The 27,113-nt window shown below is 54.0% G+C and overlaps 7 protein-coding genes across 7 annotated transcripts; 3 read left to right on the top strand and 4 right to left on the bottom strand.

Moving 5' to 3' along the window:
- Nucleotides 1-512: 512 nt before the first annotated feature.
- On the bottom strand, nt 513-4,708 carry BKA58DRAFT_390093 (uncharacterized protein). The gene has a single exon (XM_046170808.1). It carries the CDS (start codon nt 4,682-4,684, stop codon nt 920-922), a length of 3,765 nt encoding a protein of 1,254 aa, XP_046022700.1. The 5' UTR covers nt 4,685-4,708; the 3' UTR covers nt 513-919.
- A 3,407-nt stretch (nt 4,709-8,115) lies between these two features.
- Nucleotides 8,116-9,215, top strand: BKA58DRAFT_226848 (uncharacterized protein). The gene is made up of 3 exons (XM_046166386.1): nt 8,116-8,540; nt 8,694-8,814; nt 8,926-9,215. The coding sequence occupies exons 1-3, from the start codon at nt 8,430-8,432 to the stop codon at nt 9,078-9,080; spliced, it is 387 nt and encodes a 128-aa protein (XP_046022699.1). The 5' UTR covers nt 8,116-8,429; the 3' UTR covers nt 9,081-9,215.
- A 135-nt stretch (nt 9,216-9,350) lies between these two features.
- On the bottom strand, nt 9,351-14,415 carry BKA58DRAFT_442536 (mediator complex subunit 13 C-terminal-domain-containing protein; the record flags this gene model as incomplete). The annotated part of the gene is made up of 3 exons (XM_046173911.1): nt 9,351-14,032; nt 14,080-14,326; nt 14,374-14,415. 3 exons carry the CDS (start codon nt 14,413-14,415, stop codon nt 9,351-9,353), a joined length of 4,971 nt encoding a protein of 1,656 aa, XP_046022698.1.
- Nucleotides 14,416-14,876: 461 nt separating this feature from the next.
- Nucleotides 14,877-17,587, top strand: BKA58DRAFT_226827 (nucleolar protein 10). Its single transcript, XM_046166385.1, has 2 exons — nt 14,877-15,231; nt 15,285-17,587. The coding sequence occupies exons 1-2, from the start codon at nt 14,944-14,946 to the stop codon at nt 17,166-17,168; spliced, it is 2,172 nt and encodes a 723-aa protein (XP_046022697.1). The 5' UTR covers nt 14,877-14,943; the 3' UTR covers nt 17,169-17,587.
- BKA58DRAFT_226824 (cytochrome b5-like heme/steroid binding domain-containing protein) lies at nt 17,399-18,645 on the bottom strand. Its single transcript, XM_046166384.1, has 3 exons — nt 18,264-18,645; nt 17,998-18,124; nt 17,399-17,787 (listed from the first exon to the last, which is right to left on the bottom strand). The coding sequence occupies exons 1-3, from the start codon at nt 18,380-18,382 to the stop codon at nt 17,629-17,631; spliced, it is 405 nt and encodes a 134-aa protein (XP_046022696.1). The 5' UTR covers nt 18,383-18,645; the 3' UTR covers nt 17,399-17,628.
- A 269-nt stretch (nt 18,646-18,914) lies between these two features.
- BKA58DRAFT_390086 (uncharacterized protein) lies at nt 18,915-21,009 on the bottom strand. The gene has a single exon (XM_046170807.1). The coding sequence runs from the start codon at nt 20,723-20,725 to the stop codon at nt 18,980-18,982; it is 1,746 nt and encodes a 581-aa protein (XP_046022695.1). The 5' UTR covers nt 20,726-21,009; the 3' UTR covers nt 18,915-18,979.
- Nucleotides 21,010-21,989: 980 nt separating this feature from the next.
- Nucleotides 21,990-27,044, top strand: BKA58DRAFT_226814 (uncharacterized protein). The gene is made up of 2 exons (XM_046166383.1): nt 21,990-26,135; nt 26,186-27,044. The coding sequence occupies exons 1-2, from the start codon at nt 22,128-22,130 to the stop codon at nt 26,708-26,710; spliced, it is 4,533 nt and encodes a 1,510-aa protein (XP_046022694.1). The 5' UTR covers nt 21,990-22,127; the 3' UTR covers nt 26,711-27,044.
- Nucleotides 27,045-27,113: the final 69 nt, after the last annotated feature.

Here is a 27,113-nt window from a genome sequence, read left to right as displayed (position 1 = left end):
ACCAATCAAAGGCTCAATGGTCTAGTCGCATGATTCCTGCTTTGGGAAAAGCTTTCTTAAATGCAGGAGGTCCCGGGTGTAAGTTCCCAGTGTTCGAATTACAAAAGTATCAACCACTAACATGTGTTAGTCAAATCCCGGTTGAGCCCTTTACAAACCTTTCTTTTTTGCCATTGTCTGTGCAGTACGGTAAGAGAGAATAGACAGAATGCGTGTCTATTACTTGCTACATCCTTTTTTTTATTTTTGATTGCGTGTCATGCGAAAGCGTAACTAGATATGAGCTAATTTCGTGTGACATGCCACCTTGGCAAAACTTGCTTCGCAAGTCTTCACAGTACTTTAATCTGATAGAGGAAAATTGCAAAGTGCAACGTGCTCTGCAAGACGATTTAATGACGAACTTATTTTGATTTGTATAGCTTTATGTAGCAAACACAAGTATTTGAAGGAATACACATGCACGACGATGATGAAACAGAAGTGGCCCGGCCGCATCTTGTTGCCTTGCTGTGCATTCTCAAGCGATAATGTATAACTCTACATGGGGTATTACATCTCACGTGTTGGAAGATGTCTCTGATCAAAAACATGGATCACCAATTTTGTCATCTCTTAGCACTGCGATGACCCATAGACGACGAGTCACTCGCGAGTCCCGCAATACATACGACACAAACGATGCCTGAAACCTTCCTATCATGTAATAGTAACCAAAATTACACCTCGAAAGTCACCTACTAGCAGCAACATATCTAGTGAAATCCAATAGCATCAACAACCCAAGGAGAGGTATCTCAACATCCTACAAACTCCAAAACCACCTATCCAAAAAGAAATAACCAGGTATCATAACATTCATATGCGCATCCAACCCAAAACGCCAATCTCAAAACCCCCATTCCAACCATCCCAGCAATCACCTTCTCCCCAGCGGCCACTCAACCTCCAACCCCAAACTTCTATCAATCGCTCTCCCCTCCCTCTCATCCCTCCTCACACTCTCACCCATAACAACAGTCGCGCACCTCCTAAGCACCTCCTGCCCCGTAATCAACTCCCCAAGCTTTCCCGGCGCACAATCGCCCACTTGGAGCCTCTTCCCCGTAACCTCAAGATACTCTTCTTCATTCTCCAGAGTGAGCAACTGCATGAAAACGCTGCACATAACAACCAACTCCTCCGTCATCTCCATGCTGTAGCCCCAGGCGTGGAATATGGCGCCTACGTAAGGTAGGTTTCCGTTTCGGGAGATGAATTGGCGGAGGAGGTAGTGGTTTGTGGCTGAGAGGGGGGTTGGGGGCACGGTGGAGGGGTTGAAGAGGGCGGGGTGCTTGAGGTGCGTTGTGTAGAGCTTGTCGAGGGCTTTGTAGTGTGTTCGTGTCCAGGGTTCGATTTTTGGGAGGGGAGTTAGGCGGGAGATGATTGGGTGAGGGGATGGTGGTGGTGGTCGGAGGATGGTGGACTTTACGCGGTCTACGAGATGCGGTTGCTGGGGTGGAGATGTGGCAGGCCGGCTGCTTGCTTCTGGGCTAGCTTGCGACTCCTCGCTGATGGAACTTTCGATTGACTCGTCGACAACCTGAGGGCCGTTGTAGCGGGCGGATGGTCGTTGTGGTGACGATGCGGGTGCCTCTTCGGATTGATGCGAGGCCTGGGAAAGTGGCGAAGGCTTGCGGGCAGATAACAAGTTTTGCTGAAACCGTTGCTGCATCTTTGGTGGACTAGACGGAAGACGACTGCGATCTTGGTGCAAAACTCTGCTGGGGTCCTCAGTGACCTCGGTAAGGTCGTTTAAAGTCCGCTCTTGCGGCTCGTAGGCATCCAGATATTCATTCGCTTCCTCACGCACGCGAACTATCGTAGAAGCTGTGTTACCCTCCATCTCTACACGGAATTGTCGTTGATCGGATGCTGCAGAGATTTTGCTATCGCCATCCACAATGGTGTGGAACGGTGAGCTTTGAGCAAGTGGTAGTGTAGACTCTTCAAACTGCACCGAACTTGTTGAGATATCGGCGCTTTGAAGTTCTCGCCTCAAAGGACTGCTCTTCTTTGGTGAACTCATGAGTGCAGGGAAGCGAGGTGGTGTGTCAATGAACGGGTTTGTCTTTGTTGTCGGAGACGGCTTCTTTGTCGCCATGGGCGGCGGCGAGGACTCTGGAACGAAGCTTTCACCTTGGTCAAGAAGTTCAGACAGGCTCGCTTTCTCCTTCTCTTGTCTTCGCTGCCGTCGTTGTTCGAAGCGAGATGGTCGCTTTTGGTTGAAAACATTGGGCATATTCGACTGGAAAAACATGCCGGTGTCATCACTGGCCTCGCTTGCCGGACTCGACTCATCGTCAATCTGGATCGGCTTGTCTTCCTCCAGTGGAGTTACGACATCCTCCTCCTGCTCTTCCTGTTCGTCTTCGTCTTCGTCAACTTCGGGTGGTTCTATGACTGCAGGTTCCGCCTGGACAGGGCTCGGTTCTCGCTGTAACTCGACTTTATTGTTGCGAAGAGCTTCATTCGCCTTTCTACGACGCCAGGTTCTTGCAGCCGATTTGGTGGGAATGTCCTCTGTGAAGACGTCGCGGAGCGACTTCTCTTCTTCCACAAGGGCTTCCTTCTGTATAGGCGCTTCCTCCTCCTCAGCTGAGATCAGCGAACGACTAGCCTCTTCTTGCCAGATGTCAGCGAAGTCATCCCATTGCGCAGGTTTGTCTGCCTGTTCTGCAGGTTGACCGTGCCGGGATTTTTCCATCTCATCATCTCTTTCCGTCAAGCCAGTTCGTTTCGCTGGAGGTGTGTCTGCCCGCCAGCTCATCTCACCCTCGCTCCTTGCAGGGCTCACCGGTACACTCTCCTCTTGGACATTCAAAACCGGGTATTGCACCTCGTCCACTGTGACGGTTGGCTCCACTGATGAGACGGCATGATCCTGGTCTTCGGGAGTAAGAAGACGTGACTGACGTTTTCGATGCGTTCGGAACACACCTTGTTTGGGGGCTACGGTAGGATAGCTTTTGATGGGACTTGAAGGAGCGGGCACACTCTCTTCATATGGCTGGCCCGCAAGCTGCTCACCAAGACGTAAGCCCGCTTGAAGCTCTTTCCGCGTGCCCTCGCTGAATCCCCGGAATAGATCATCAAGCTCGTCGCGCTTCTTGTCGAGTGCCTGTTGAGGAGGTTCGGGCGTAGACGAAAGACGAGTGGGATCCAGCAAGCCTTGTAAAGCTACGCCAGCGGTAACTACACGGCCGAGCGTCGGTGTTTGAGCTTTGGGTGGACTAGGCTCTAGAGCGGGCGGCGCTGATGGAATGTCGGCATCTATAACAGGTGTCACGAAACGCGATAGTTTTGGCCGTTCAGAGCGCGAGGGTGCTGTGAAGGTCTGGGATGGAGGTGCGGGCTCTCCGCTAGTCGATGGTCCAGCCTTGTGCGTTATAGCTGTATTTGGCTCGGGATATTCGTTTCTCAGTGATGATCCGATGGCTGGCGCTGTGGCGTTGTGGGTATCTGCAGGCTTTCGCGTACTTCGCGGTCCGTTACTAAGCAACGTATCAAGTGAAATCATAGTGAAGCTCTCGTTGCCAACTGTGTCGTCTCGCATCCTCATCGTCCCCTCGTCAAAAGCGGCATCTGCGGTATTTCGATCATCGGGTTCGTTGTCTTCGAAGGCTTGAGCTTGGTCATCTTCCGCATCGCTCGCATGGGCGGAGCTTTCGCTGGGTGTTGGGAGGCTGGCATGGCCATCTTCCGAGAAATCGAGATCCTCGGGCTGTATAGGCTCTGCGTCGTCTCCACTCGTCGGCGTAAGAACATCGCTTCCCTCCTCTTCGTGCTCGTCAGATTCCATGAGTACCACTTTGTTCGCATGTGGGGTGCCCTTGCGCGTTCGCAAATCCTGCCTCGTGCTCCTCTGTATCGGCGAGCTCAAGTTGGGTAATTCCTCAGCCTGCATCAACGCATCGCTCATGGTCTCGGTAGTGGGGCCGGGAAGATCTGCGAAATGCGCGCTCTTTTTTGAGGTTCCGGACTTTGAACTCGAAGGAAGTCCAGGCGTAGTATCTTGCACCGACCCTTCCCGTGTCCCTGAATCCTCGGCCACAGCGACGACCTTCCTGGGCCGGCCTCTCCGCTTCTTTGGCGGCACATCGGTGTCCACATCGGCTGCACTTGACTCTCCACCCTTCATATTCAACTCGCGTGACCCGGATCGTGCGCGTCTCTTGACTGGCGTTCCCTTCCTCTTCGGCTTAGGAGTGGCTCCCACGTCAGACTTCCTCGGCCGTCCGCGGGGGCGTTTGACAGGCGACGAGGCATCAGGGTCCTTCAATGGCACGGTCGTCGTCTTGGTTCTCGTTGTGACCCGCTTCACGGACGGGGATTCTGCGTTGACGTCGTCGCTTCCGGGTTCAGCCTGGACGGTGACCTTGATGCGCCAGGGGCTCGCGCCGCCGCCTCGTGGTGTGCTCATGATCATGGACTTGGTGGGCGACGAGAACATCATCTCCGAGGCCTCGAGTCTGCGGTTCTGCTTGGTCGGCGAGCTGCCCGCCATGGAGTCACGCGGCCTGGGCTTGCGGGCGGATGTGATGGTGTTGTCGAAGGAGAGGGCCAGCGGATCCGGGCTCGAGTCGTAGCTGCGATCGGTATGGGCATCGTCGCCTGCCGTTGCGCTTCGGCCGCGGGGCGCCATGTCTTAGAAACGGTCGGAGGGGTGTCTTGGTTGTTAGTGCGAGAGGAATGCATGTGGGTGGGGAACAATCGTGCGGCATCCGTCAGAATGCGGGACGGGCCACGCGCCGTCGTCGTAGCAACTATCTTATCACGCGCTGCTAGGCGCGACACCACCAACAAGGCAGCCCGCGAGACGATCGAGTGCAGACTACGGAGGCGCGATGGGTATTCATGGGTGAGTTGCGCATTCTCCTAAAAATTATTCCTTGCTGACTTGCGCAGTATCTACAAGGAGATCGGCCCTGGCAAGCGCGTAGCCCTGTCAAAGCTCGCCGTCGAAAAGTTCGAAGAGACCGGACGCCCGCTGCGCATTGCTATCGACACATCAATATGGCTCTTCCAGATACAAGCTAGCAAAGGTAGGGCTTCTGCACTATGCGCATGCTTGCGCTATGCTGACTGTGAATAGGCGGCACCAATCCGGCATTGCGCACCTTCTACTACCGTCTCCTTCGCCTCGTCTCGCTCGCCATTCACCCCGTCTTCGTCTTCGATGGACCAAACAAGCCGCCCTTCAAGCGCAACAAACGCACCGGCCCGAACGTTGCATCCATCCCCGAATTTCTTGCAAAGCAGCTATTGAAGCAATTTGGATATCCGATACATCTTGCGCCAGGTGAAGCTGAGGCAGAATGCGCGCTACTTCAGCGAGAGGGAATAGTGGATGCGGTTTTGAGTGAAGATGTCGACACACTCATGTTTGGAAGTGGCATTACGATACGCAACTGGTCACCGGAGAAGACGGGAAAGACGCCAACACACGTCAACGTATACGATGCGCTCGAAACGAAGAATGGACCGTCGGGACTGGACCGCGAGGGCATGATATTGGTCGCGCTGATGAGTGGAGGAGATTACGTCCCTGAGGGTATACCTGGATGTGGCCCAAAGACAGCATGCGAGGCTGCGAAGGCAGGTTTCGGCGCCGACCTATGCAAGATCCCGAGAAATGACACCAGAGCCATATCCCAATGGCGAGAGCGACTGCAGCACGAGCTCAAGACGAATGAAAGCAAGCACTTCAAGCGGAAGCACGGTGCACTGAAGATCCCAGACGACTTCCCGCGTCTTGACATCCTTGGATACTATACACATCCCGCCATTTCGAATCAAGCTGGATTGGATAAACTGCGCCGATCGATCAAATGGGACCAAGAGCTGGATTTTTCCGGCTTACGCGAGTTTACGCACGATGCGTTCGACTGGGTCAAGCTTGAAGGCGCAAAGCATTTCGTCCGCAGTTTGGCGCCTTCGATGGTTGTGCGCCAGCTACGTATACGCGCTGGAAACCTCGATCGACTACCTACGAACAACCTCCAGGCGGTACAAGAGGACGAAGCTCTTCTCATCAAAGGCCTGCATGGCAAGCGACAACATTCGGTCACGGATAACTGCACAGAACTGCGAGTAAGCTTCACGCCCATTGAGCTTGTCAAGATCGACCTTAGTAAGGAGGATCCGGACGATGATGTGGAAGTACCACCTAGTTCTCAGCAAGCCGGAGGTGATGCGGAGCTTGATGATGAGGATCTGGAAGATGAAGGCCCTAAGAAGCGTGGACCTACGAAGTTCGATCCAGAGAAGGCTGCGAGAATCTGGGTGATGGAGACTTTCGTCAAGGTTGGTGTGCCGCTCACGGTTGAAGATTGGGAAGCCGGACGACAGACGAAGCTGAAGCCTAAGCGAGCACCAACTGTGCAAGAACCTGGCAAAGCTGCACCAAAGGCCAAGGCTGCTCCTAGGCGGACGAAGACAGCTGGGGACCAACCACAGGCTCGTATCGAAACGTTTGCCAAAGTAACAAAACCGGGCTCAAAGCTTTCGCGAGCTCTCGCAAAGACACAGGACAACGTTGCTGAAGCCCCTTTACCTGTCCCACAGCCTGCGCCACAACAAGATGATGTGATTGATCTGCTATCTTCCTCCCCAGTAAGGACTCGGGTCGCTGTACAGTCGCCCCCGCCTGAACGCGAGAAGTCGTTGTCCCCTCCCCTCGCAGATCTACCTCCAAGTGTGAGCAAACGGAGAAGACGAGCTCCTATCCAGCGCTCCAAAACACTCCCCGCTGATATCAGTGCGGTTCTCGATCGACCATCGACGCCTCCTCTTCTAAACACGATAGAAACATTGGACTTGGTAGATTCGCCTGCCCATCCCTCACCTTCACAACTACCCGCCAAGAAGGCGAGAACACGAAGGACTAAGGACGGGCCAGCTACGACAGCGTCTCGAGATGCTTCTGTAGCCCTGTCTCCTAGCAAGTCAAAGCAGTCAACATTAGATGCATGGCGAGTATCAGTGACGCCGACCAAGCGACGGGGCGTGACACCAGCACTCCATGCAGCACCACCACCCCAACTCCGATCCTTGTCAGAAGAAGTCGACTCGCTGGACTTGACGCTTTCTTCGCCGGCACGAGAAACACGACATCAACAAAGTGCCAGTACCGGCGCACTACCAACTGCGAAAACATCTACGACACGTCCACCATTAACATCGATTTCATCGAATGCGTCGCACGCTCCCTCGAACTCGACATCATCAACAGCCTCCATACCCAACAAGAAGAAGAGTATAAGAGACATATTTGGCCCATCTCAACCTCGACGTACTTCACCTCGTTTTGGTAAAACCATGTCTGCGCCTCTCGGAGTCGACTCCCTCGATCTCACATCACCAAAGCTTATTGCAGCCAAACCTAGGTCGGAATCTCCAACGGCTGATACTCTAGACCTCACATCGCCAGAACCTATCCCACCGAGACCACGATCCGCATCTCCAAATGTCGAGACACTTGACCTCACAGAACTGTCATCCCCCGTAATCGAGCACGCCCCAGCGCCGATAGCACCTGCACCAATGTCCCCTCCACCAACCCACACCTCACCCTCGTCCCTCCGCCGCTCACCACGCGATCGCAAATCTACATCACCACAGCCACCATGTCGCACCTCACCGCCAGCAGCATGGAAGGCACGAGAAAAGAAGAAACGCGCGATTGTTCTGCGAAAGAGCGTAGTCGGCGCATGGACCTATGTAGATGTCGATAGTCTGGAGAAGACAGCAGATGGTCAAGGAGGGCTTATACTCAAGGGCAAAGAGAGACGGAAATGGCGCGAGAGTGCTGTTGAGATGTTGGATCTGACATAAATCTGGCTGGATGTGTTTTAGGATGGAAGGACTGCGTTTCGGTCCTTTTCGAGACATGTCTTGGTTCGCGTTACACGATGGATACGAAGCGCGGAGTTTATCGAATATACCACGTTGAATTCCTACCTCTTCTTTCCATGACCGTGGGGCTGCTACACTATCTGTACCATACAAAACACCCTATCAACAACAACGAGTGGGATATAGTATCACGCAGATGTACTCCGTATCTTCAAGATGTTGAACCCCTGCAGTTAATCCCAGACCCTGCGCGCGTTCACACCAAAACCTGCTCCCTACCCCAGCCTCACTCCCAATCCAGCCCATGACGTCATACGCCCGAACCTACACCACCAAGGCACGCGGCCATGCATACAAAGGATGCGCACCACTTTCATCCGCGGAGTGTCCTCCGTTACCAACCTCTAATATTCCTCTTCTTGAAAAGAATCAATAAAGCATATACCCCAATTTGCGAGTCGCGATACCCGTTATACCTACCACCAGCGCATCCCAAATACAGCTGAAAAAGACAGGACGGGTAATTCTTCAACATGACACAAGCCGTATCCAAACAAGATACCTCAGCGCAGCAAGTACAGCAGCAGCGTCAAGGCGCGGGAAGTAGAGAGGTGCAGGAACATCATGCTAGTGCGAATGCTTCTGTATGTCCTTCATATCCATTCCCTTTCCCTTTCCCCTGACTTCTCTCGATACCGCATCACACAGTATCATTTACAGTACTGTGAGATGCACTATGATGGGTATACGTGTAGTATGGGTTGAATGGGTAAACCTGTGCTAACAGAGAATAATAGGCCGGTCTGAACCTCAACCTCTTCGGCGCCCTCTCCGGCGCCTTCTCCTCCAAGCAAAAGAAGACTACGCATCAGAACGCTGATGGATCGAGTGTGACGGAGGAGGATAGGCATGATAAAGGTGAGCATCCATCCCATCCCCTTCCATACCACATGCAGCGGATTCTCCATTCTTATACCTCTTTTTATTACCTCGTCGTTTGATGACAGGCTTGCTAATTAGGTTGTGTAGGTACCGCAAGTGCAGCAGCCGGCGGTAGAGGAAGTGCATATGCGGCGGGTAATGCACAGCAGAGTAGTTTGAAAGCGAAGGAGAGTGGGGTGGGGCAGGAGAGTAGCCAGGGGAAGAAAGTGGAAAAGGTTGATCATTTGGGGATTGAGGGGTAGGAAGGGAAGGATGGGAAGACGGATAGAGGTGGTGATGTTGAAATGCTTCAAGGATAAGATAATACTAGACGTCGAGTGGCTATGATTATGACTACATTAAACTATCCAAAACGCGTGGATGCTAGACGTGACAACATTGCGACACTAAGTACGATGATAACACCATCCTTTCATCTTCATGAATAAATTCCACAGGCCAAAAACGCCATATTCAACCCAATATACCAAAACCCAGCCTGAACACCTTCCAAAAAAAAGCGCAAATCCTTACTAAACCGCTCCACCAATCCTACTCAACCCCTCAACCCCCCTCTTAGCAGCAACAACATGCCAAGGCAACGTTCCATTCCTCGTTCCGCGCATCCCCCTCAACTTCGCCAGCAACCCCAACGCCCTAAACTGTCCTAGCACTTCCTTCAACAGTCCCTCAGCCGTTGTCCTCGTCTGCGGCGTAGGCGTCCACATAAGACTCGTCGTACTCCTCTGTGCGGGATCCTGACCCGGTCCTGGACTCTGCGGCGTACCTGGGTTACTAGCGTATGGATTTGGCAGGCCAGCCCCGCCTGGACTAGGGAGGTCAGAAGAGGCGGAACTGCTGCTGCTGGTGGAAGATGGCGGGAAAGGGGAGGAAGCAGCGCGGGTAGAACCCACGGCGCCGATCCAGAGGAAATTTACTGCTACGACGATAGGGCCGGGTTCTGGGTCTGGGATGGGGTGCGAGATGCTGTTGTTTGTTTGTTGGGTTTCTCCGCGTTTGACGAGGAGACCTGAGATCAGGGCAGGGCTGAATTGCGTTGTGGAATGTGTGTTGTGGAGGCGATGGGCGAGGATGACGCCCCATGTTTCGTCTGTCACGTCGACTAGGCGGGCTTCGGGATCTGCTGTTGGGTCCGTGACAGAGGGGTCGGCCGAAGGTGTTGCAGCGGGTGTTAGGCCTGGTCCTGGATCGGAGGGGGAGACGCCGGCTTGGGACGTGGAGTCTGGAGGGCTTGCACCGCCGCCGGTGGTTGTGCTTGGAGCAGTCATGGTGGGTATGAACTTGTATGGTGGATCCGCGTCTACTGCTGTGAGTAATGTGACGAACACGTTGATCTGTGTCGGACACGAGATCAAGTAGACCCATGTCTCCAATTCCTCTCTTTCCAGAACTCCGGCTTTCGCAATGCAAACACGCCAGTTGACTCGTCGCGATTGTAAGATCTCGATAGTCGTCTGCCAAATCTCTTTCGCAACCTCTCTGAACACGCGCGTGCCTAGATGGTACGAGACGACAGCTTGTGACTTGCCGCAGCTGTCGGTCCAAGCTGCTGTCACCCACGTGCCATCGAGGCTGATCGCGTACGCAAGGTGCATATAGGTATTCTCTCGAAGCAGGTCCTGCGCTGGCTCGGGGATAAGCTTGAAGGGTATGTTTCGTGGAAGCGTCTCCTCGAGATGGAAAGCAGGTGCCGCATATATGCTGAGAGATGTCTTGTCGCTATTAGGTGCACTCGGCGGGCATCGATCGTAGACCTCTCGTGCAAGGCTGAAGTAAGTAGCTGGATCTAGAATGACAGGGGCGTCGAACGAAGCGATGTACTTGATCGGTATAACCTGAAGCACCAGATCCGGCTTCTGGGGCTGATCTGGACGTCCTGGTGTTCCTTGACCATATGCTTGGAAGAGCGCCCAGAAGGCCGAGCACAGTTCCCAGAGCGCAGACGGACCACCGAAAGGATCGATCATGTAGATGACGAATGCATCGATCTTTGAATCCTGTTGCTCCCGTATCTTCGCATGCTGTATGGCGAGAAGCTTTCCGAGCTGGACGCAGGTCTCTCTGAGGAGCTTGAATGTCTCTGACGGTGTGATGGACGAACTGGCCCTTACAGGCACAAGACCTCCTTCAAACTCGACAACCGTCTCGACGCGAGAGTGTGAACCGAGCTTGCAGCTGTCGTAAGCAAGCTGAAGGTTAAGCAGGAAGTTCTCAAGGCATGGTCGGAGAGCATCGCTATGCGGGTATACGCAGAACGTAACGATATTCTTGGGAGGACTGATGGGTGACAATCCTAAAGGCTCCCAGAACGCTACTGCTGGTGGAAGCAAATCCCAATGCGTCTCCGCACGGCGTACCCTCAAGAATGGTGCGTTGATCTGGTACATGTGGCTCCCGGTAACTGCCGGGCCGTCACTCTTCCGTGCAGGTGGCCTCTGCTGCGCTTTTGCCAGAGCAGCATAGTCCTGGAAGACCTCGTGCACGCCTACAAGTGTAGGCAGGTCACAATCCTCAGCCGTTGGGAAGAGCTCCCTAAGGACGGTCTGCCAACGAATCTCCGCCATCGCGTCGTTCCCAGATTCTCTTTCGAGAGGTGTATCCTCTCCTAATAGATCGAGGGTAGCAGACACAATCTGGTCTGTCACAATCTGTGTAATCGAGATGCTGTCCTTGGCACTCAAAGGCTTCTCTTCTGATACTTCGTAACTCATCTCAGGCTGAGAGGTGGGAGTGTCAGGCATCTGCGCTGGATTTGTCTGTAGAGCAGGTAGGCTGTAGCGCGCACCGGCTAAATGTCGTTCCACTGGAGAGGGAAAATGAACCAAAGACCAATCCCATAGACTTGGCTCGAAGTTGTTCAGGTTCGACTCATCAAGTTGGAGACCATGCAAATCATGCCAATCGCCACCCATTGAGTCCGCAAACGACGTTACCGAAAGCGGCGTGGCGTTCCCCTCGCTTTGTAACTTCCTCTTCACAGGCATGACGAGTCCGCCAATGGTAGCAGTTGGCGTTGCTTCCACTTCCTCATCTTCTCCAGAGTCTTCATCAGACTCGTCTGACGACTCGCTGGTGTCTGAATCTTCACTGGCTGCTCGAGCCAGAGATGCTATCTCTGGTATTTGGTGCGTCGACGCGGCACCTACAGTGATACGAAGCTTCGTAAGCAGAGGGATGTCTCTTAGACTTTTTGTTTGGGTGACTGTGACCCCAGCACTAGGACTAGGGCTGGAGATACTGTTACGACCATGTTCCACAGAGTGATGCGTGCTGAATCGTCCATCCTGATACTTGGCGTCGGACATGCTCATCTTGCGACTGAAAGCCACCGGGCTGAAGTGAGCATCGTGTGGGGTATCCGTGGGTTGATTCGATCGGGTACGCGATGCCTTTTTGTTTGGCGGAGATGGCTGGAGTGCCTTGGAAACAGCGCTCGGGCTTAGTGGTGGAGTTGGCTCCTTGGAGAATGACACTTTTGCTCTTGGTGTTGGGACCGCAGTTTTCTCCTCAGGCAGGTCGGCGCTTTCGTTCGGGGGTCCTTCCACGGCCATAGGCTGTTTGCCTTTGTCTTCTTTCTTCACATCCATGAGAGGCTCAGAAGCTGTGTTCAACGCACTTTCGAGTGCAGCGAAAGGGTCAGACGTGTCTTCTTCTGCCTGGGATCCCGTAGCAACTTGAGAATCAAGCTTTTGTGATGTGCTGGCAGGAGCTACACTTGTATCTGGCAGCGCGGGTGCGTCCATCATGTCAATGTCGTTGTCGTCCGGTCCGTCGAAGAAGTCGAAATCCGTGTCGTTGATGCGATCCCCTCCATATCCATCTTCGTCCATATCGTCGCCGAAAAGATCATCGTTTCCACTAGTGGTGTTGAAGTTGTCCGGTGCAGAAGGAGCGACCGGTGACGTCGAAGGCATTTGTTGATCGTCCATCTTGGTGTCGTCTTGTGGAGCGGAGAGATTGATGGCAGGGTTACTGCCTCCGGGTGCTAGGATGACGTTGGAGACTGTGCCAGACACGCTTGGTGTATCGCTATGGGAGACTGCAGTTCCGGGAACAACGCCATCCGGGGGTGTCGGGTAGACACCGCTTACAGGATGCAGGTCACCGTAGGCACCGCGGGCATTTACGGGCGATGACGGGATTAGGTTCTGTTGTTCGTCCTTACGACGGGCAGCGTCCTCTTCAGCCTTCTTCGCTTTTCGTCTCGCTTCAAGAATCTTGTCACGATCTGGCTTCCGTAAAAACCACTCTTGTGCAGCATCAAGTGGATCCTTAAAGCCCATTGATTCTGGCGTCTCGTACCATCTCAGCATACTGTGGCCTCCAGCTGCCGCCACACTAGCCGGCTCCGCAGACGTCATCTCGTACTCTTCTGATCCGTGAAAGAAGCACAGTGCTCTGGGCCAGAGGACGTCCCGATCCTGACTTGCTAAAGCCGGGCTCGAAACCAGAGGGCTATTGGCTGAGGTCATGCGTATTCTAACCCATGAGATTTTCTTCTCAAGGTCAGGCAAAGTGAAGCCCTTCCAGCCCAGCCAACGCTTGACACTCGACTTCCAGTTCTCAATGCTCTGCTCTAGGGTCGCGAGTCTAGTGCGTTTCCTATGACGGAGGCCTGTCTCCTCTACGATGGAGTCAAGCGGATCTTCAAGGCTCGTTATTGTTGCAAGCAGGCCATTTGGAGCCACTCGGATACATCTACCAACAAGAGACTGCTCTCCAACTTGCGTCGACACGTCGCCAACGCAACGAATATCAGTCTTTTGGTCAGTGAAAGTCGATACGAGGAGCGTGCCGGAGCTGGCCCAATGTACATTAATGCTTGTAATGCGATGTACGCAGTCTGGTGGTTCAATCTCATCTTCATCATCGTCTATCTGCTTGTAGGCCTTGGAAACAAACGTGCGGAAGTTCAAGGCAGTCACATTGCAATCTTTGACGATGTTGAACGAGATGAGAGCAATGACGGACGATGTGAAGAGCTCATAGACTGTGAAGCAATCGGGCAGCGCAGGGGCATCAGATGCCGAGGCCTGGCTGTTGCCCTGTGACGATCTCGCACTGCCAGCAGGCAGGCCCCTTTGTGGTGCTGTTGCCGATGGGGAATTGTTCGAAGCCGCGGTGGTGTTGGGGTTGCCCGGGCGCATGGGAGGCCGTGCTAAATCGATGGCCTTGGTGCATCCCGTCTGCTCGCCTAGCATGTGTCAGTCATAATTCCGGGAAGGTACGAGTGGAACGTACTGTTCAGGCGATAGCCGTCGAGCTCTGGGAGGTCGACATTCGGCTCTATCTTATCGACGGTCGCGGGCTTGAACAGCCATAGCCACGGTCGCGATGCATCCTGCGCAACGAGGTGCAGGTCCTGTCGCAGCTCAGCTTCGACTGCGCGTATGTCGTCGGAAACATTCCAGTCTCGCGTTCTCGAGGAGGTGGGGGTGGTGGTGCGGGTGATTGAGAAGGCGTGATATGCGACAGCCTCAAAGTCTCCCTATATATTGTCAGCGTGCCATCGCGTACAAAGACGTTCCGACGTACTATAGCTTGCGCATTCGTAGTACAGGTTTTGAGAAATTCCATTAGAGAGATGGCTCCTTGTTAAGGGACATTCAGGTGGTATGCGCGGCGTATTTTCACTCCCAAGACTGCGCTGTACACTTTTTCCATCAACTCCGCTGCGGTCCGCCCAGCGCGTCACGCGCGACAGTGTCTATCAGAGCGATGGGAGTTGTGGTGTGGGCGGGGCGTCGAGGGTCGAGGGTCAGTGTATCGGCATGATCTAGACGCGTAGGAGAAGTGATCATGGCTCCGAACACGGGGAGAGAGCCGGATACAGTAAATCGGCGCCTCCCGATTGCAACGACGTGGTACAGGGTGGGCAGTATAAGCACTTGAGGAGCAGAGCGACTGGACCCGGCAGCCAAAAAGCATGTGCATGCGATGTCAGCTACTCGGAAGAGGCAGACGGCGGCTGGCTCGCGGTCGCTAGCTCACATCCATGTCGCCCGGGCGGAGTTGCGCTTAGTACTAACGGCCCCACTCTTTTTTCATCGCGAACTTCCAAAGGTTCTTTGCTGCCGCTCTGTCGCATTACCTCACTACGCCACCATGAAGATCTCCTCAGGCAACGTTCCGGTATACACCATCAGTGGTAGCGAGGCGCGGCCGCTGCCAGAGTGGCTTATTCGGAAAAGAAAGCGCAGTCTGAAGAATGACCCCGAATTCGCCAACCGCGTCGACCTGCTGCAAGATTTCGAGTTTGAGGAAGCCAGCCAGTGTGTTCGTGTGAGCGAGGATGGCGACTGGGTCATGAGCACGGGCACATACAAGCCCCAAATACACGTTCACTACCTCCCCCATTTGTCGCTGTCGTTTGCAAGACACACCAACACTCTTGTTCGTTCTTTCCGTTCTTACCATCCACCCGCAATATATACTAACTTTCGCAGAACCAAACCTTCCACCTCCTCTCCTCCGACGCTACCAAGAGCGTACACCTCCAGCAAGATCGATGCATCGAGTTCCACACCGGTGGGGGCCTCCACTATGCGAGTCGCATACCACGTTACGGTCGCGATCTCGTCTACGACCGGAGATCAGCAGAGTGTCTGGTACCCTCAGTCGGTGTCAACGCGGACGGCATGGGCGAGGCCTTCAGACTGAACCTGGAAGTCGGGCGCTTCATGAGAAGTTACGAGATTGACGTGGGTGGTGACGATGTGACGACAGTCGGCGGCGGCGCTCTCCAAGGTGGCATCGGCGCAGGCGCAGTGAACACCGGTGCTATCGCCGAACAGTCGCATGGTCTCCTTGCGTTCGGTACCTCTATCGGCACAGTTGAGTACTGGGATTCGCGATCAAGAAACAGAGTGGGCATTCTGTCGGCGCCTCCAGATGCGTTTGAAGGAAAGTCAGAAATCACAGCGTTGACCTTCCCCTCGTCGGGTCTGGAAGTTGCCGTGGGAGACTCCAACGGCATTGTACAACTCTACGATCTTCGATCACCCAAACCACTTCTGCGAAAGGACCAAGGATACGGCTACCCGATAAAGAACATCATCTACCTCGACGGCGCGCAGACTGCCGAGCCCAAGATTCTGACCGCAGACAAGAGGGTCATCAAGATCTGGGATCCAAAGGATGGCACGCCATGGACCTCCGTAGAACCATCAGTAGACCTCAACCACGTTGAATGGGTACCAAAGACCGGTATGCTCTTGACGGCAAACGAGGGCAGGCAACAACATTCTTTCTTTATCCCACAGCTCGGTCCAGCGCCGAGATGGTGCTCCTTCCTCGACAACATCGTAGAAGAAATGGCCGAAGACCCCAACGACCCCAACGCTTTCGGCAAGGGCGCATCTGGAGATGTATACGACAACTTCAAGTTCCTGACACACGAGCAGCTGAAGCAGCTATCATTGGACCACCTTGTCGGAACTACAAGCCTACTCCGACCCTACATGCACGGATTCTTCGTCGCCCAGAAGCTGTACGAAGAAGCGCGCCTCATCTCGAACCCAGACCTCTGGCAAGAACAGCGCGCCAAGAGCATCGCAGAGAAGATCAGCAAAGAGCGCGAGAGCCGAATCCGCGGCAACAAAAAGGTGGCCGTCAAAGTCAACAGAAAGCTGGCCGAAAAGATGCTGGAAAAGCAGGAAGAGCAAGAGCGCCGGCGAGCCAAGCGCGTCCTCAAGCAAGGCGGCGACGACGACATGCTCGACACCACCACCGCCCCCGCCGTCGAAGAACCTACCAAACCCGCCGATGGCGTCCTCAACGACCCTCGTTTCGCCAAAATGTTCGAAGACCCCGAATTCGAAATCGACGAGCAAACCCGCGAGTTTCAACAGCTCAACCCCAGCACCAAGATCCCCAAGGGCCTCACCGCCGCCGAGCAAGAAGACCTCGAATCAAGAAAAGGCTCCTCTGACTCCGACTCGTCAGACTCCGAGAAAGACGCCGTTCGTCCTGCGAAGAAACCCCGACAGCAGAAAGACAAACAAGACAACTCCCGCATCTCCTCCAGCGCCTATCGCAAAGCGGGGCACCGCTCGCAACGCGGCCCCGAAATGGTTGTTTCCTCGTCGAACCAACGGAAATCGGGTTCTGCAACGGCAAAAGACAAGACGTTTGGTTCGCGTGTGTCTAAGCTCAAAGACAGGAAACCGGCCAAGTCGGCGAGTAACACTACGGTTGTGGGTGAGCGGGAGATTACGTTTGCGCCGGAGAAGAAGCAGAGGAAGAGGCCGGAGCAGGAGGGGCAGAGGCATGATCGGAGGAAAGAGGGGGGGAGGAGGAATGCTAGTAACAATGTTTTTAGGAATATGTAGTGTTTTCAAAAGTGAATGGGTGGGAGGGATGGAATATGGAGATGGAGATGGATACTTGGGAGTTGAAATGATACCCTTATCAAAGTGTAAAATACGTGTTGGAGGTGGTGATGTTGTTTATGTGCCATCTTGATTAACAGGAAGACTTACAGAGTAGCTTTGTACTTCAGATATCATGTTCAAGCTTGTAGGTAGGTTGAGGAGGCAGAGTCCATATTGAAGAAAGTTCAATCGATCTATTCCAACCGCTCGTCCTGGCATAATACCGCCCGAACGCAGCGCTGCCTACGCCATATAAAATATAACCCTCTCCATAAGTCAACTCCACATGACAACCGCCTCTATATATGCCAGCCAGCCCCGTAGTGTTTTCCAGGCGGGACTCTTCCTCCTCCGAACCAGAATCGAGATTCTGCTCAATGGTATGTCTGTGTTGTGTGCTTTCTCTACGTGAACAGTCTTACTCGGAAGACTGCTTGTTCATCATGGTGTAGGCAGCGAATGCAAGAGCACCACCAAGCAGGATGATAGCGTAGAGACCGACACCAGTTGACGCGCCGTCAGTGGTAGTAGCGGTTGTGCCGGGTTGCGCGTAGCTCTTGGGCTTTGGGTCGCCCTCCTGTTTTCACTCATCAGTATTGGCGTTCTGTGTACGGATACCGGCATGTTTCGCATCCGCGGAATCATTCCGAAGAAGTTCCTTGACCCTCGGACCGGCATCTGGGCGCGGCATCCGGGGTCGCGCGAAGAGAAGTGTCGGGGGGATTTTGTCTTATCTTGTGTGAAGGGAGGGGAGCCGGGTTATACGTGTATGTGAGGGATGCCGTACCTGACGCTTCAAGTTTCCAACGAGCAGTCCATCGAGGATCTCGCGGGCTTCATCTGAGTGACCGACGTCCTCGAAGGCTTCTGTTGAGTCCTGGCCTCCGACATCAAGAAGAACCTCCTCACCACCTCTGTATACATATTAGCAACTGTTGCTATGACCATTGACCCGACACATGTGAAGGCGGGGCTTTTCGCCATAACAAGTATGAGTATGCGAATGCCGAGGTGACACTTGCGCGGCGGGCAGGTGCAGGGCAGCGAACGTACGGGTGCTCGTCTACGAAGCTCGATGCGTTGTAGACTTTGTCGTGGACGACGATGTATAGGTCCTTCTTGGTGTTGTGCTCCGAGACATCGGAGTAGGTGAATTCCTTGTCGGCAGACATTGTGGTGGTGTAAGGGAAATTCGAGGTACGTGGTCTGAAGTGGGCAAAACCGAGATGGTCGTGTGCTGCGTGCGTCGAGGCGAGGAGAGAACTGGACGGGAGACGGTTGCGTTGACGTGTAGGTGTCAGATGGGAACAGCACGGCGGATAAGAAGTTGTGCACGCTCGTAGCGGGTTGATTAGCTAGCTCTCGGTTTAGGCTTTGCGAGGCGGTTGCGGCCAAAGTCAAATTACGATCCCCCGATTGGCCAAATATTCCGCCCCTCTCACCGACCCTTCCACCAAGGCTTCCGAGCTCCGCCCAGAACGGGTAAGAAGACCCTGTCTGATAGATAGTGGGGCTGCAACAACATCGCGGGGACACCTCATACAAGTAAAAAACTAAACACCCTAGAGTCTACGTTGACATTAGGTCGCTTACTTTGGATGTTTTCATGTTGATGTAGGCTCTAGGGTGTTCAGTGTTTTCCTAGGTCATATCGAGGAGCCAGTTCCGCTGGCATGGGAATAGTTAGGATGGTTGTTAGAGGAATCGCTTGCTATGCTATAATGCTATAATACTGTCTATACCTACTTCTTCTTCTTAAGCCATCATCATCATGACCCCAAAACCTTCACCCTCATCCACTCGCTCGTACCCACCCCAAGATTCAATCCGTTCAACGCCCACCATCTTCGTACGGCATCTCCCCGCGCTCCCTCCACACCATCCTCTAACGCTTCCTCGATGTCACATGTTTTGTACTCCACCTTCAGACCGCTGCGCTTCCACCATTCTAGTACATCGGCATGGCCCATCTTGGTCGGTCCTACGAGGACTTGGTTATCAAAGAGTATTTTCTCGCCGCGAAGTTTGCGCCAGTAGTCTAGGATATGTGTATGACCGTGGGTCGAGGCGATCTTGGCTATTGTGTCTTCATGCGAGAACGGAATGCCAGATTCGACCCAGAAGTGGATCGCGGGTAGGCATCCTGACTGTGTTGCGTAGGTGATGGACTTGCCCACCTTGAGAGGTAAGTCGTCTTGACGGGGTCTGCTAGGAGCTTGTTCATCAATCGGTGAGGACGGCACTGAAGGGGCAGTCCTGTGGCGACTATGCTCCTTCCACCATTTTAGTACGTGAATGTGACCCTGAGAACTAGCTTGCTCAAGCGCGGCTTCTGTATATTTGAGCGAGAGGCCGGAGTTGTACCACCAGTCAAGGGCCTGGACCGAGTTGGTGCGGCTCGCATTGTCAATGGCTTCCGCGGAGTACTCCTTGGTAAGAAAGGTAGGCGACGTCCGCCAGTACTCAAGAATCTCCGTCTTGCCGAATACAGAAGCTTTATGGGGCAGAAAGGTATGCCCGAATGTGCCCCAGAATAGCTCTTTGTGGAACTTTTCCAGATGCGCGAGAACGGGAACCATGGCAAAGCGCATGATGAGTTCGATGCATACGCGGGAGATGCGTGTGGGGTTCTCAGTGTCAAACACAGCCTTGATCTCCGAATAAGGATAGGTAAGAAGTGCCCATTCTATCTTCTGCATCTGCGTCTTGGGGCCTTCGTCGCTAGCCGATTGTCGCCACTCTTTCGGAACGGGCAGGTTCGTGTGGACGTTCAGTGTAGTCGCCAACTCCCAGTCCTTGGTGAATTCCAGGATGATGGACCAGAGCTCTGGGGGCAGCCGAGATCCTTTACTTCGCGTAGGTGTCAGTGTTGGTAGATGGGCAATAGGTAGTGCGATAGTGCGATCACCAACGGCCATCAAATCAATCTGGGTTTGTATAGATTCATTGAAAGCTTTGTGCCCTTCTACCCACGGGTGGTACTTGCGCCCGGAATGGTCGAAGGACCACAAGAACGGAGGGAGTACGCGGATCCAGTTCCACTTCCGCCGGATCTTGCTGATCTGCTTCCTCGACATGGGGTTCTCCCACATCAGCGTGGACATTCCCGGTATGAGCATTATCTTCTTGGACACATTCCAGCTGCGCAAGATCTTTAGGTGCAGGTTTGTTGTGAATCCATGGAGCATGCGGGCGAGATTCTCGGCGTCAAGCGGTGCGAGGACGAGCAAGTCGGCCCATGAGCAGTACTCGGCCACGTTGGTCTCCTGGTAATCCGCATGTTGCCACTCGGGCGTCGTGTCGCTCTCGGGGTCATACGTGTACCAGACGGGCTCGAGCTGGGGCGGGACAGTCGTGTGCGTGGTGGTCGGGAAGTCCTTGCATGCGATGATCTTCAGAGAAACATGCTGGAGGCGATGCAGGCGCGCAACGACAGAGCAGCCAAAGCGGAAGGCCGAGGGGTCAGTGAGGGCGACGAGGACGTTTAGCGTTCGCGCGGGTGTTTGCGAGGACATTGAGGGGTGGCGTGTGGGAGTCTGTAGGTTGCGGTGAGCGCCTCGCTCTCCAGATGTCGACACTGCATCCACCGTTACGTTAGACCGCGATTGGCCGTTGCCCCACCAGAGTTGCTGTCAGTAGCTGCCAAGTCCAGACAGTGTCAGGCACGAAGGGTGCATGGACGTTTGGGGACATAAAGCCATTGATGCTATACTGTCGCGAACGGGGGTGACGGCCGCATTCAAAGGGCCGACCTCGTTACGTGTACGCGTCAAACATGAAGTAATTCCATGGTGCATCGTTGGTCCATCGATTCGTCAGAGCTTGGCGGATCGTCGAAACATTTTGCACGCCATGGGCCGGGATCACGTGAGATCGGCGCGTCCTGCCCGGGGCAATCTGTAGCATTCTGGGGACAGCAACAGGTCCGCGGAACGGCGAGGCAGCGTACCACTGTTCATGCGAGCGTGTCTGGTGCCTTCTGAGCCCTCTGACAGCTGTCATGGATATCTGTGTGAGACCCGGGTGTCATTAGCCGACGCCTCTTATGGTGGTGAGGACAATAAACAAGCAGATGACTGCCGCCGCGTCTCACAAAACACCCGTGGACACTCCACGTTCGGCGTCGAGCCAGCCGTGGGCGCGTCTCACCGATGACGTAGGCCTTTTCCGCCCTGACTCCCGCGTCGAGTGGGTCCGACTAATGGAAATGTCGAATATCCATGCTTTCGTCACTAAGAGCTTTCATGGCCTAACCTGCATCTTGCCCCTAACCTACCTTCAACGAGCTTAGATCGTCGATCGCAGAGATAGAGCGACCTAACCCAAGACGTTCGCGATCGACATCTGGAGGCGCATCAAGCCATTCAAGGCTCCGGATGGCAGTCATCTATCTCATCAACTAGACGGTGACGCGCTGCCCGTCGTTGTGTCTGCACAAGTGCAGCTTAGGAGCCAGCCTGGTCGTTGCGCATCTCTGCCTGTGCCCATCCTTCTGTCGCTTTCCATCCACTCCAGCGGTTGCATGCCTCGCACTTGACTGCCCTGGACGGTCCAGATTTCGTTCGCCCCTCCGCACGCCACCACATCTCCGAGCAGCAGCAACTCTGCCAACTTCATGAGGCTGCTAGGCCCGCCCACCATTCCCCTCTGGCAAAACGAACGAGACTCCTATTAGGGATTGTCCGCCTTTCGCCACCCTCACGCTGTCCCTGCATAACGCCAAGTGCCCTTGCCTGCGGTTGAGAGTGCCTTCGCAACTATCCACACCACACGTCAGCGACCACCAGACGCCCATGGACGCCTGAAGGCACAATCCCACCGTGTGCGGGTGCCTCTATTCCTAACCAACAGCCAGGCCGTCGGCGCACTCTTAACACTGCCGCCGGCGTGCTCGCCTGATCGACGACTCCAAGCTCCATGTCTCAATCACCCCAGCAAATCCCCGACGTTGGCTCTCCCATACAGGACGATGGCCGCTTCAACTTTTCTACCGTGTCGCCTGTGCCCGAAGAGCCCTACACGCCCGATCCTGCAACACAGACGGCCGACTTCGCTCTGCCACCGAACAGCTCCACACCCGGGGGTCCTAGTAATGAAGCAGCTTCGGGCACCATGAGCCCCTCCACTACCGACCGTGTCTTTCCAATACGGAGCGCCATCAGCGTCGACCCTACTCCTACCCCAAAGGGCGGCCATTCCCAGGGCGATTACTTCCACCCATACTCGCGGACAAACGACTCGCGCTTCACAAGCGACTCTCGCAGGGCCTCGCAGGGCTCCACTGCGTCACAGGCTTCATATGGCTCGCAGCGTGCTTGGGGGTTGCGCGCCGGAGGTACCAAGGCAGACTCAGGCTCCGATACGCAGCGCTCATCCTTCCGATCGACCCAAAGAGCCGACGGCTCGAGAAGGGCCGCCCCGCAAATACCCGCACAGCTGTTCAACGACCTGTCATCAACAAAGTCAGGAGGAAGCGCACAGGACGGCAGCCGATCCCCGGGTTCCAAAGCCGAACGGGCACCGTCAATTGGGGGTGCTTCCGCTAGGAGCGGCATAAGCAGCTTGGATATGGGCGGACTGGTAACACATCGGTTCAAGCACGTCACAACTGAGGGAGGACACATGGTCATAACAGGCCGTGAGGGCGATACCCTACAGCGCTGCGAGGATGAGCCCATCCATCTCCCGGGCGCCGTGCAAGGCTTCGGTCTCCTACTGGCACTGCAAGACGATCTTGAGGGGAGCCTGCTGGTGCGCGTCGTAAGTGAAAACTCTAAACGCATTCTAGGGCGCACCCCAAAGGAGCTGTTCGCTCTAGAGAGCTTCACAGACATTCTTTCCGAAGAGCAAGCCGACAACCTCTTGGACCACATCGACTTCATCAAAGATGAGGACTCTGACGTCACGTCCAATGGGCCCGAAGTCTTCACCATGTCCATCAAAGTGGCAGGCTACAATCGAACCCGCAAGCTGTGGTGCGCCATCCACATCAACGAGTCAAATCCTGGACTTGTTATTTGCGAATTCGAGCTTGAAGAAGACCCTCTATATCCGCTGGTGCCGCCCAACGACCTTACACCAGAGCTACCGGAAGATACTTTGTCCAGTCAGCCCACGGCGGAGGAGTTGCTCGAAAGCACAGAGATCAAGAGCAAACCCTTGCGAGTCCTGCGTAGCGCGCGTAAAAGGAAGGGTGAAGCTGCTGCAATGGAGGTCTTCAACATCATGTCCCAGGTGCAAGAACAACTGGCTGCGGCGCCATCATTGGAAAAGTTTCTCAAGGTTCTTGTGGGCGTTGTCAAGGAACTAACTGGTTTCCATCGCGTCATGATATATCAATTCGACCAAACTTTCAACGGCCGTGTTGTTACCGAACTTGTTGATCCTCGAGCGACCAAGGATCTGTACAAAGGGCTGAACTTTCCTGCATCTGATATTCCAAAGCAAGCTCGAGAACTATACAAGCTAAACAAGGTACGCATGCTCTACGATCGAGACCTAACAACCGCAAGGCTCGTCTGCCGTACCGCTGAGGATTTGGAAAGCCCTCTCGACCTCACGCACTCGTATCTTCGCGCCATGTCCCCAATCCATCTCAAATATCTTGCGAACATGGCCGTAAGGTCGTCAATGTCCATCTCCATCAACGCGTTCAACGAGCTGTGGGGTCTCATCGCCTGTCATTCGTATGGGCCTCGCGGTATGCGAGTATCCTTTCCTATCCGCAAGATGTGTCGCATGGTCGGCGATGCAGCATCGAGAAATATTGAAAGATTATCATATGCGTCAAGACTGCAAGCTAGAAAACTCATCAACACTGTACCGACACAACACAATCCTTCCGGCTACATCATCGCTTCCTCTGATGATCTCTTGAAACTGTTCGATGCCGACTTTGGTCTGCTTTCGATTCGTGACGAGACAAAGATTCTCGGCGTCTTGGAAAACTCGCAAGAAGCACTCGCTATGTTAGAGTACCTCAGGATGAGGAAAATACAATCAGTCATGACCTCCATAGATATCATCATGGACTTCCCCGATCTACGATACCCACCTGGTTTCCATGTCATAGCAGGCATGCTAATCGTTCCATTGTCGGTAGATGGCGAGGACTTTATCGTCTTCTTCAGGAAAGGACAACTGAAGGAGGTAAAATGGGCCGGCAACCCATACGAAAAGTTCATCAAAGAAGGCACCGAGGGTTACCTAGAGCCAAGAAAGAGTTTCAAAACCTGGTCTGAGACCGTCGTTGGAAAGTGCCGCGAATGGACGGAAGAAGAGATCGAGACTGCCTCGGTGCTATGTTTGGTATACGGAAAGTTCATCGAAGTTTGGAGGCAGAAAGAAGCTGCTCTCCAAAGCAGTCAGCTGACCCGACTACTGCTGGCAAACTCGGCGCACGAAGTTCGCACGCCCCTGAATGCAATTATCAACTACCTCGAAATAGCACTGGAAGGAGCCCTGGATACGGAGACCCGGGAGAACCTTTCGAGATCGCACTCGGCGTCGAAATCACTCATCTACGTAATCAACGATTTACTTGATCTGACCAAGACAGAGGAGGGCGGACCACTCATTAAGGGCGAGTCGTTCGACTTCCGGGAAACGATAAAGGATGCCACCAGCATGTTCAAGAACGACGCGAAACGGAAGAACATAGCCTACGAAGTTATCGAACACCCGGGCTTGCCTACTTTGTGCATTGGAGATCAACGCAGAGTCCGTCAGGCCATCTCCAATATCACTGCGAATGCTATACAGAATACGACCCAAGGTAGCGTCACTGTGGAGGTTTATGTCGCAGCAAGGCCTAGCAGAGATCATGTCGAAGTTGAGGTGGCAGTAGCCGACACGGGTGTTGGTATGAGCCAGAAGAAGCTTGACCAGCTCTTCTACGACTTGGAGCAAGTTCAGTCTGAGCCTGCATCCATGTTAGAAGATGCTCTTGTGCCTGACAAGAAGCAAATCGCCGAGCAAGGTGAGAAGTCAACATTAGGTCTTGGTCTGGCCGTCGTTGGCCGCATCATCAGGAACATGAACGGACAGTTGAGACTACGATCCGAGGAAGGCAAAGGCACGAGATTTGTCGTACAGTTCCCGTTCGACCTTCCAGACGCCGAGGTAGAAGCCGTAACAACGGCAGAGGCTTCGCCAGCTGGTAGCATCACACCTCAACCGGACAGTACCCTGTCGAGTATTCTACCTGGTACCGATGAAGGCGAACGGACTCTTATTGCCCCGAGTCTATCGCGCCACACCTCCGAAAGCGAGAAGAACAGTAGCTCAAGTGGTGTGGTGATACGAAGATCGAGTGCGGAGAGTCTGACGGGCAAATCCAGTTTACGCAGCTTCAAGAGCGGGTCAAGTCAGAGGAGTGATGTGGACAGACTTATCGACGCTATACAAGAGCCACACATGATCGGTAGAGGCGATGCGAGTCCAAGCGCACACTCTCTGAGACCGACCTTGACGAAACGCAATAGTCTCGATCCCGGCGCCGCACGCATGAGGTCTAGGAGCCTTGAATACATCAGCAGCCAGCCTATTGTACCTCCACACCAGAGAAGTATGCAGTCCGATCACCCAGGTGAAGCAACCGTACCTGGCTCCGGTGCCCCAATCACGGCTTTGAAGATGCCTGATGAAGGCGGCGATAGTCCGGTAGATCCTCGGCCTAAGCCTGGGAGTGTCTTCGGAGAGGTACAGGGCGACACACCAATACAACCTTCTGCGGAACCGGAGAACCTGACTTCCGATCACATGCGCGTACTTGTCGCTGAAGACGATCCAGTGAACAGTCGTATTGTCAAAAAGAGACTGGAGAAGCTTGGGCATGAGGTCCACCTCACCGTCAATGGTGAAGAATGTTCGTCGGCATACTGCGACAATTCACGAGACATTGATGTTGTCTTAATGGATATGCAGGTCAGTACAGTGTGCTCTGGGACTTGTTATGTGTACTAACATCCGTGAAGATGCCAATCGTTGACGGACTGACCTCGACCAAGATGATAAGATCGTTCGAAAAACTACACACCGATATCTACTCTGCCCGAGCTGCTTTCTACGGACGCGTCCCTATCATTGCCGTTTCAGCCTCTTTGATCGAACGCGACCGCCAACGCTACATCGACGCCGGGTTCGATGCATGGATCTTGAAACCCATTTCTTTCGATCGGCTCAACAAGCTCATGGCCGCTATCGTCGACACGGACATTCGACACGACTGTCTCTACCAACCCGGAGAGTGGGAGAAGGGTGGCTGGTTCCATGGCGGAAAACACAGTGCCGATGAAGCTGACACCAAGCCGTCAGGTGAAGCACCAATATCCAACCCCTCGGAAGACCTTGATGAAGCGGTCATGAGGTCAGAAGATCCGATGGCTGGGGAAGAGAACGAACAGGGTGACATCCCCGACGAACAGGCACGACTCTTGCAAAACCAGGAGGAGGGGAAGACGGAGCCACCGGACGATGACGCCTCTAAGCCCCCAGCATGAAGCAGTTGAGATATGCATGATTGATCATGTGGCCTGCTATTAGCCTAGTTTATTCACTCCACCCGCGGTGGTGCTGATACAAGCCGCCCGTCGCGGCTACACGGCTCCCCGCGCCCACGCTTCACGACACCACAGCCTTTCTTTCTTTCAGCGCCCTACGACCCCACACCCCATTTGGGCTCACCGGTTAGCGCATATCTTTTCGCCGTATACATGTAAATTTTCTATCTCTTTTCTGGCGGCATAGTTGGTTGGGAACAGGGCCCTACAAGCATTGAAGGGGTTTTTGGGTTGTTGTTTTTATCCCAGAGGTCCAACATAGACGTTAGAGGTCTGCGTCAAGTCTTGGACGTCACGCGCGAATGATGATGAGAAGAGGAGTTTTGTGCTTGTTGTTGATATG

Source organism: Alternaria rosae (genome assembly GCF_020736505.1).
Source record: "Alternaria rosae strain MPI-PUGE-AT-0040 chromosome Unknown BKA58scaffold_8, whole genome shotgun sequence".
In the NCBI taxonomy this organism is placed as follows: domain Eukaryota; kingdom Fungi; phylum Ascomycota; class Dothideomycetes; order Pleosporales; family Pleosporaceae; genus Alternaria; species Alternaria rosae.
Note: the sequence above shows the minus strand (reverse complement) of the source record. Positions and strands in the feature narration are given on the sequence as shown.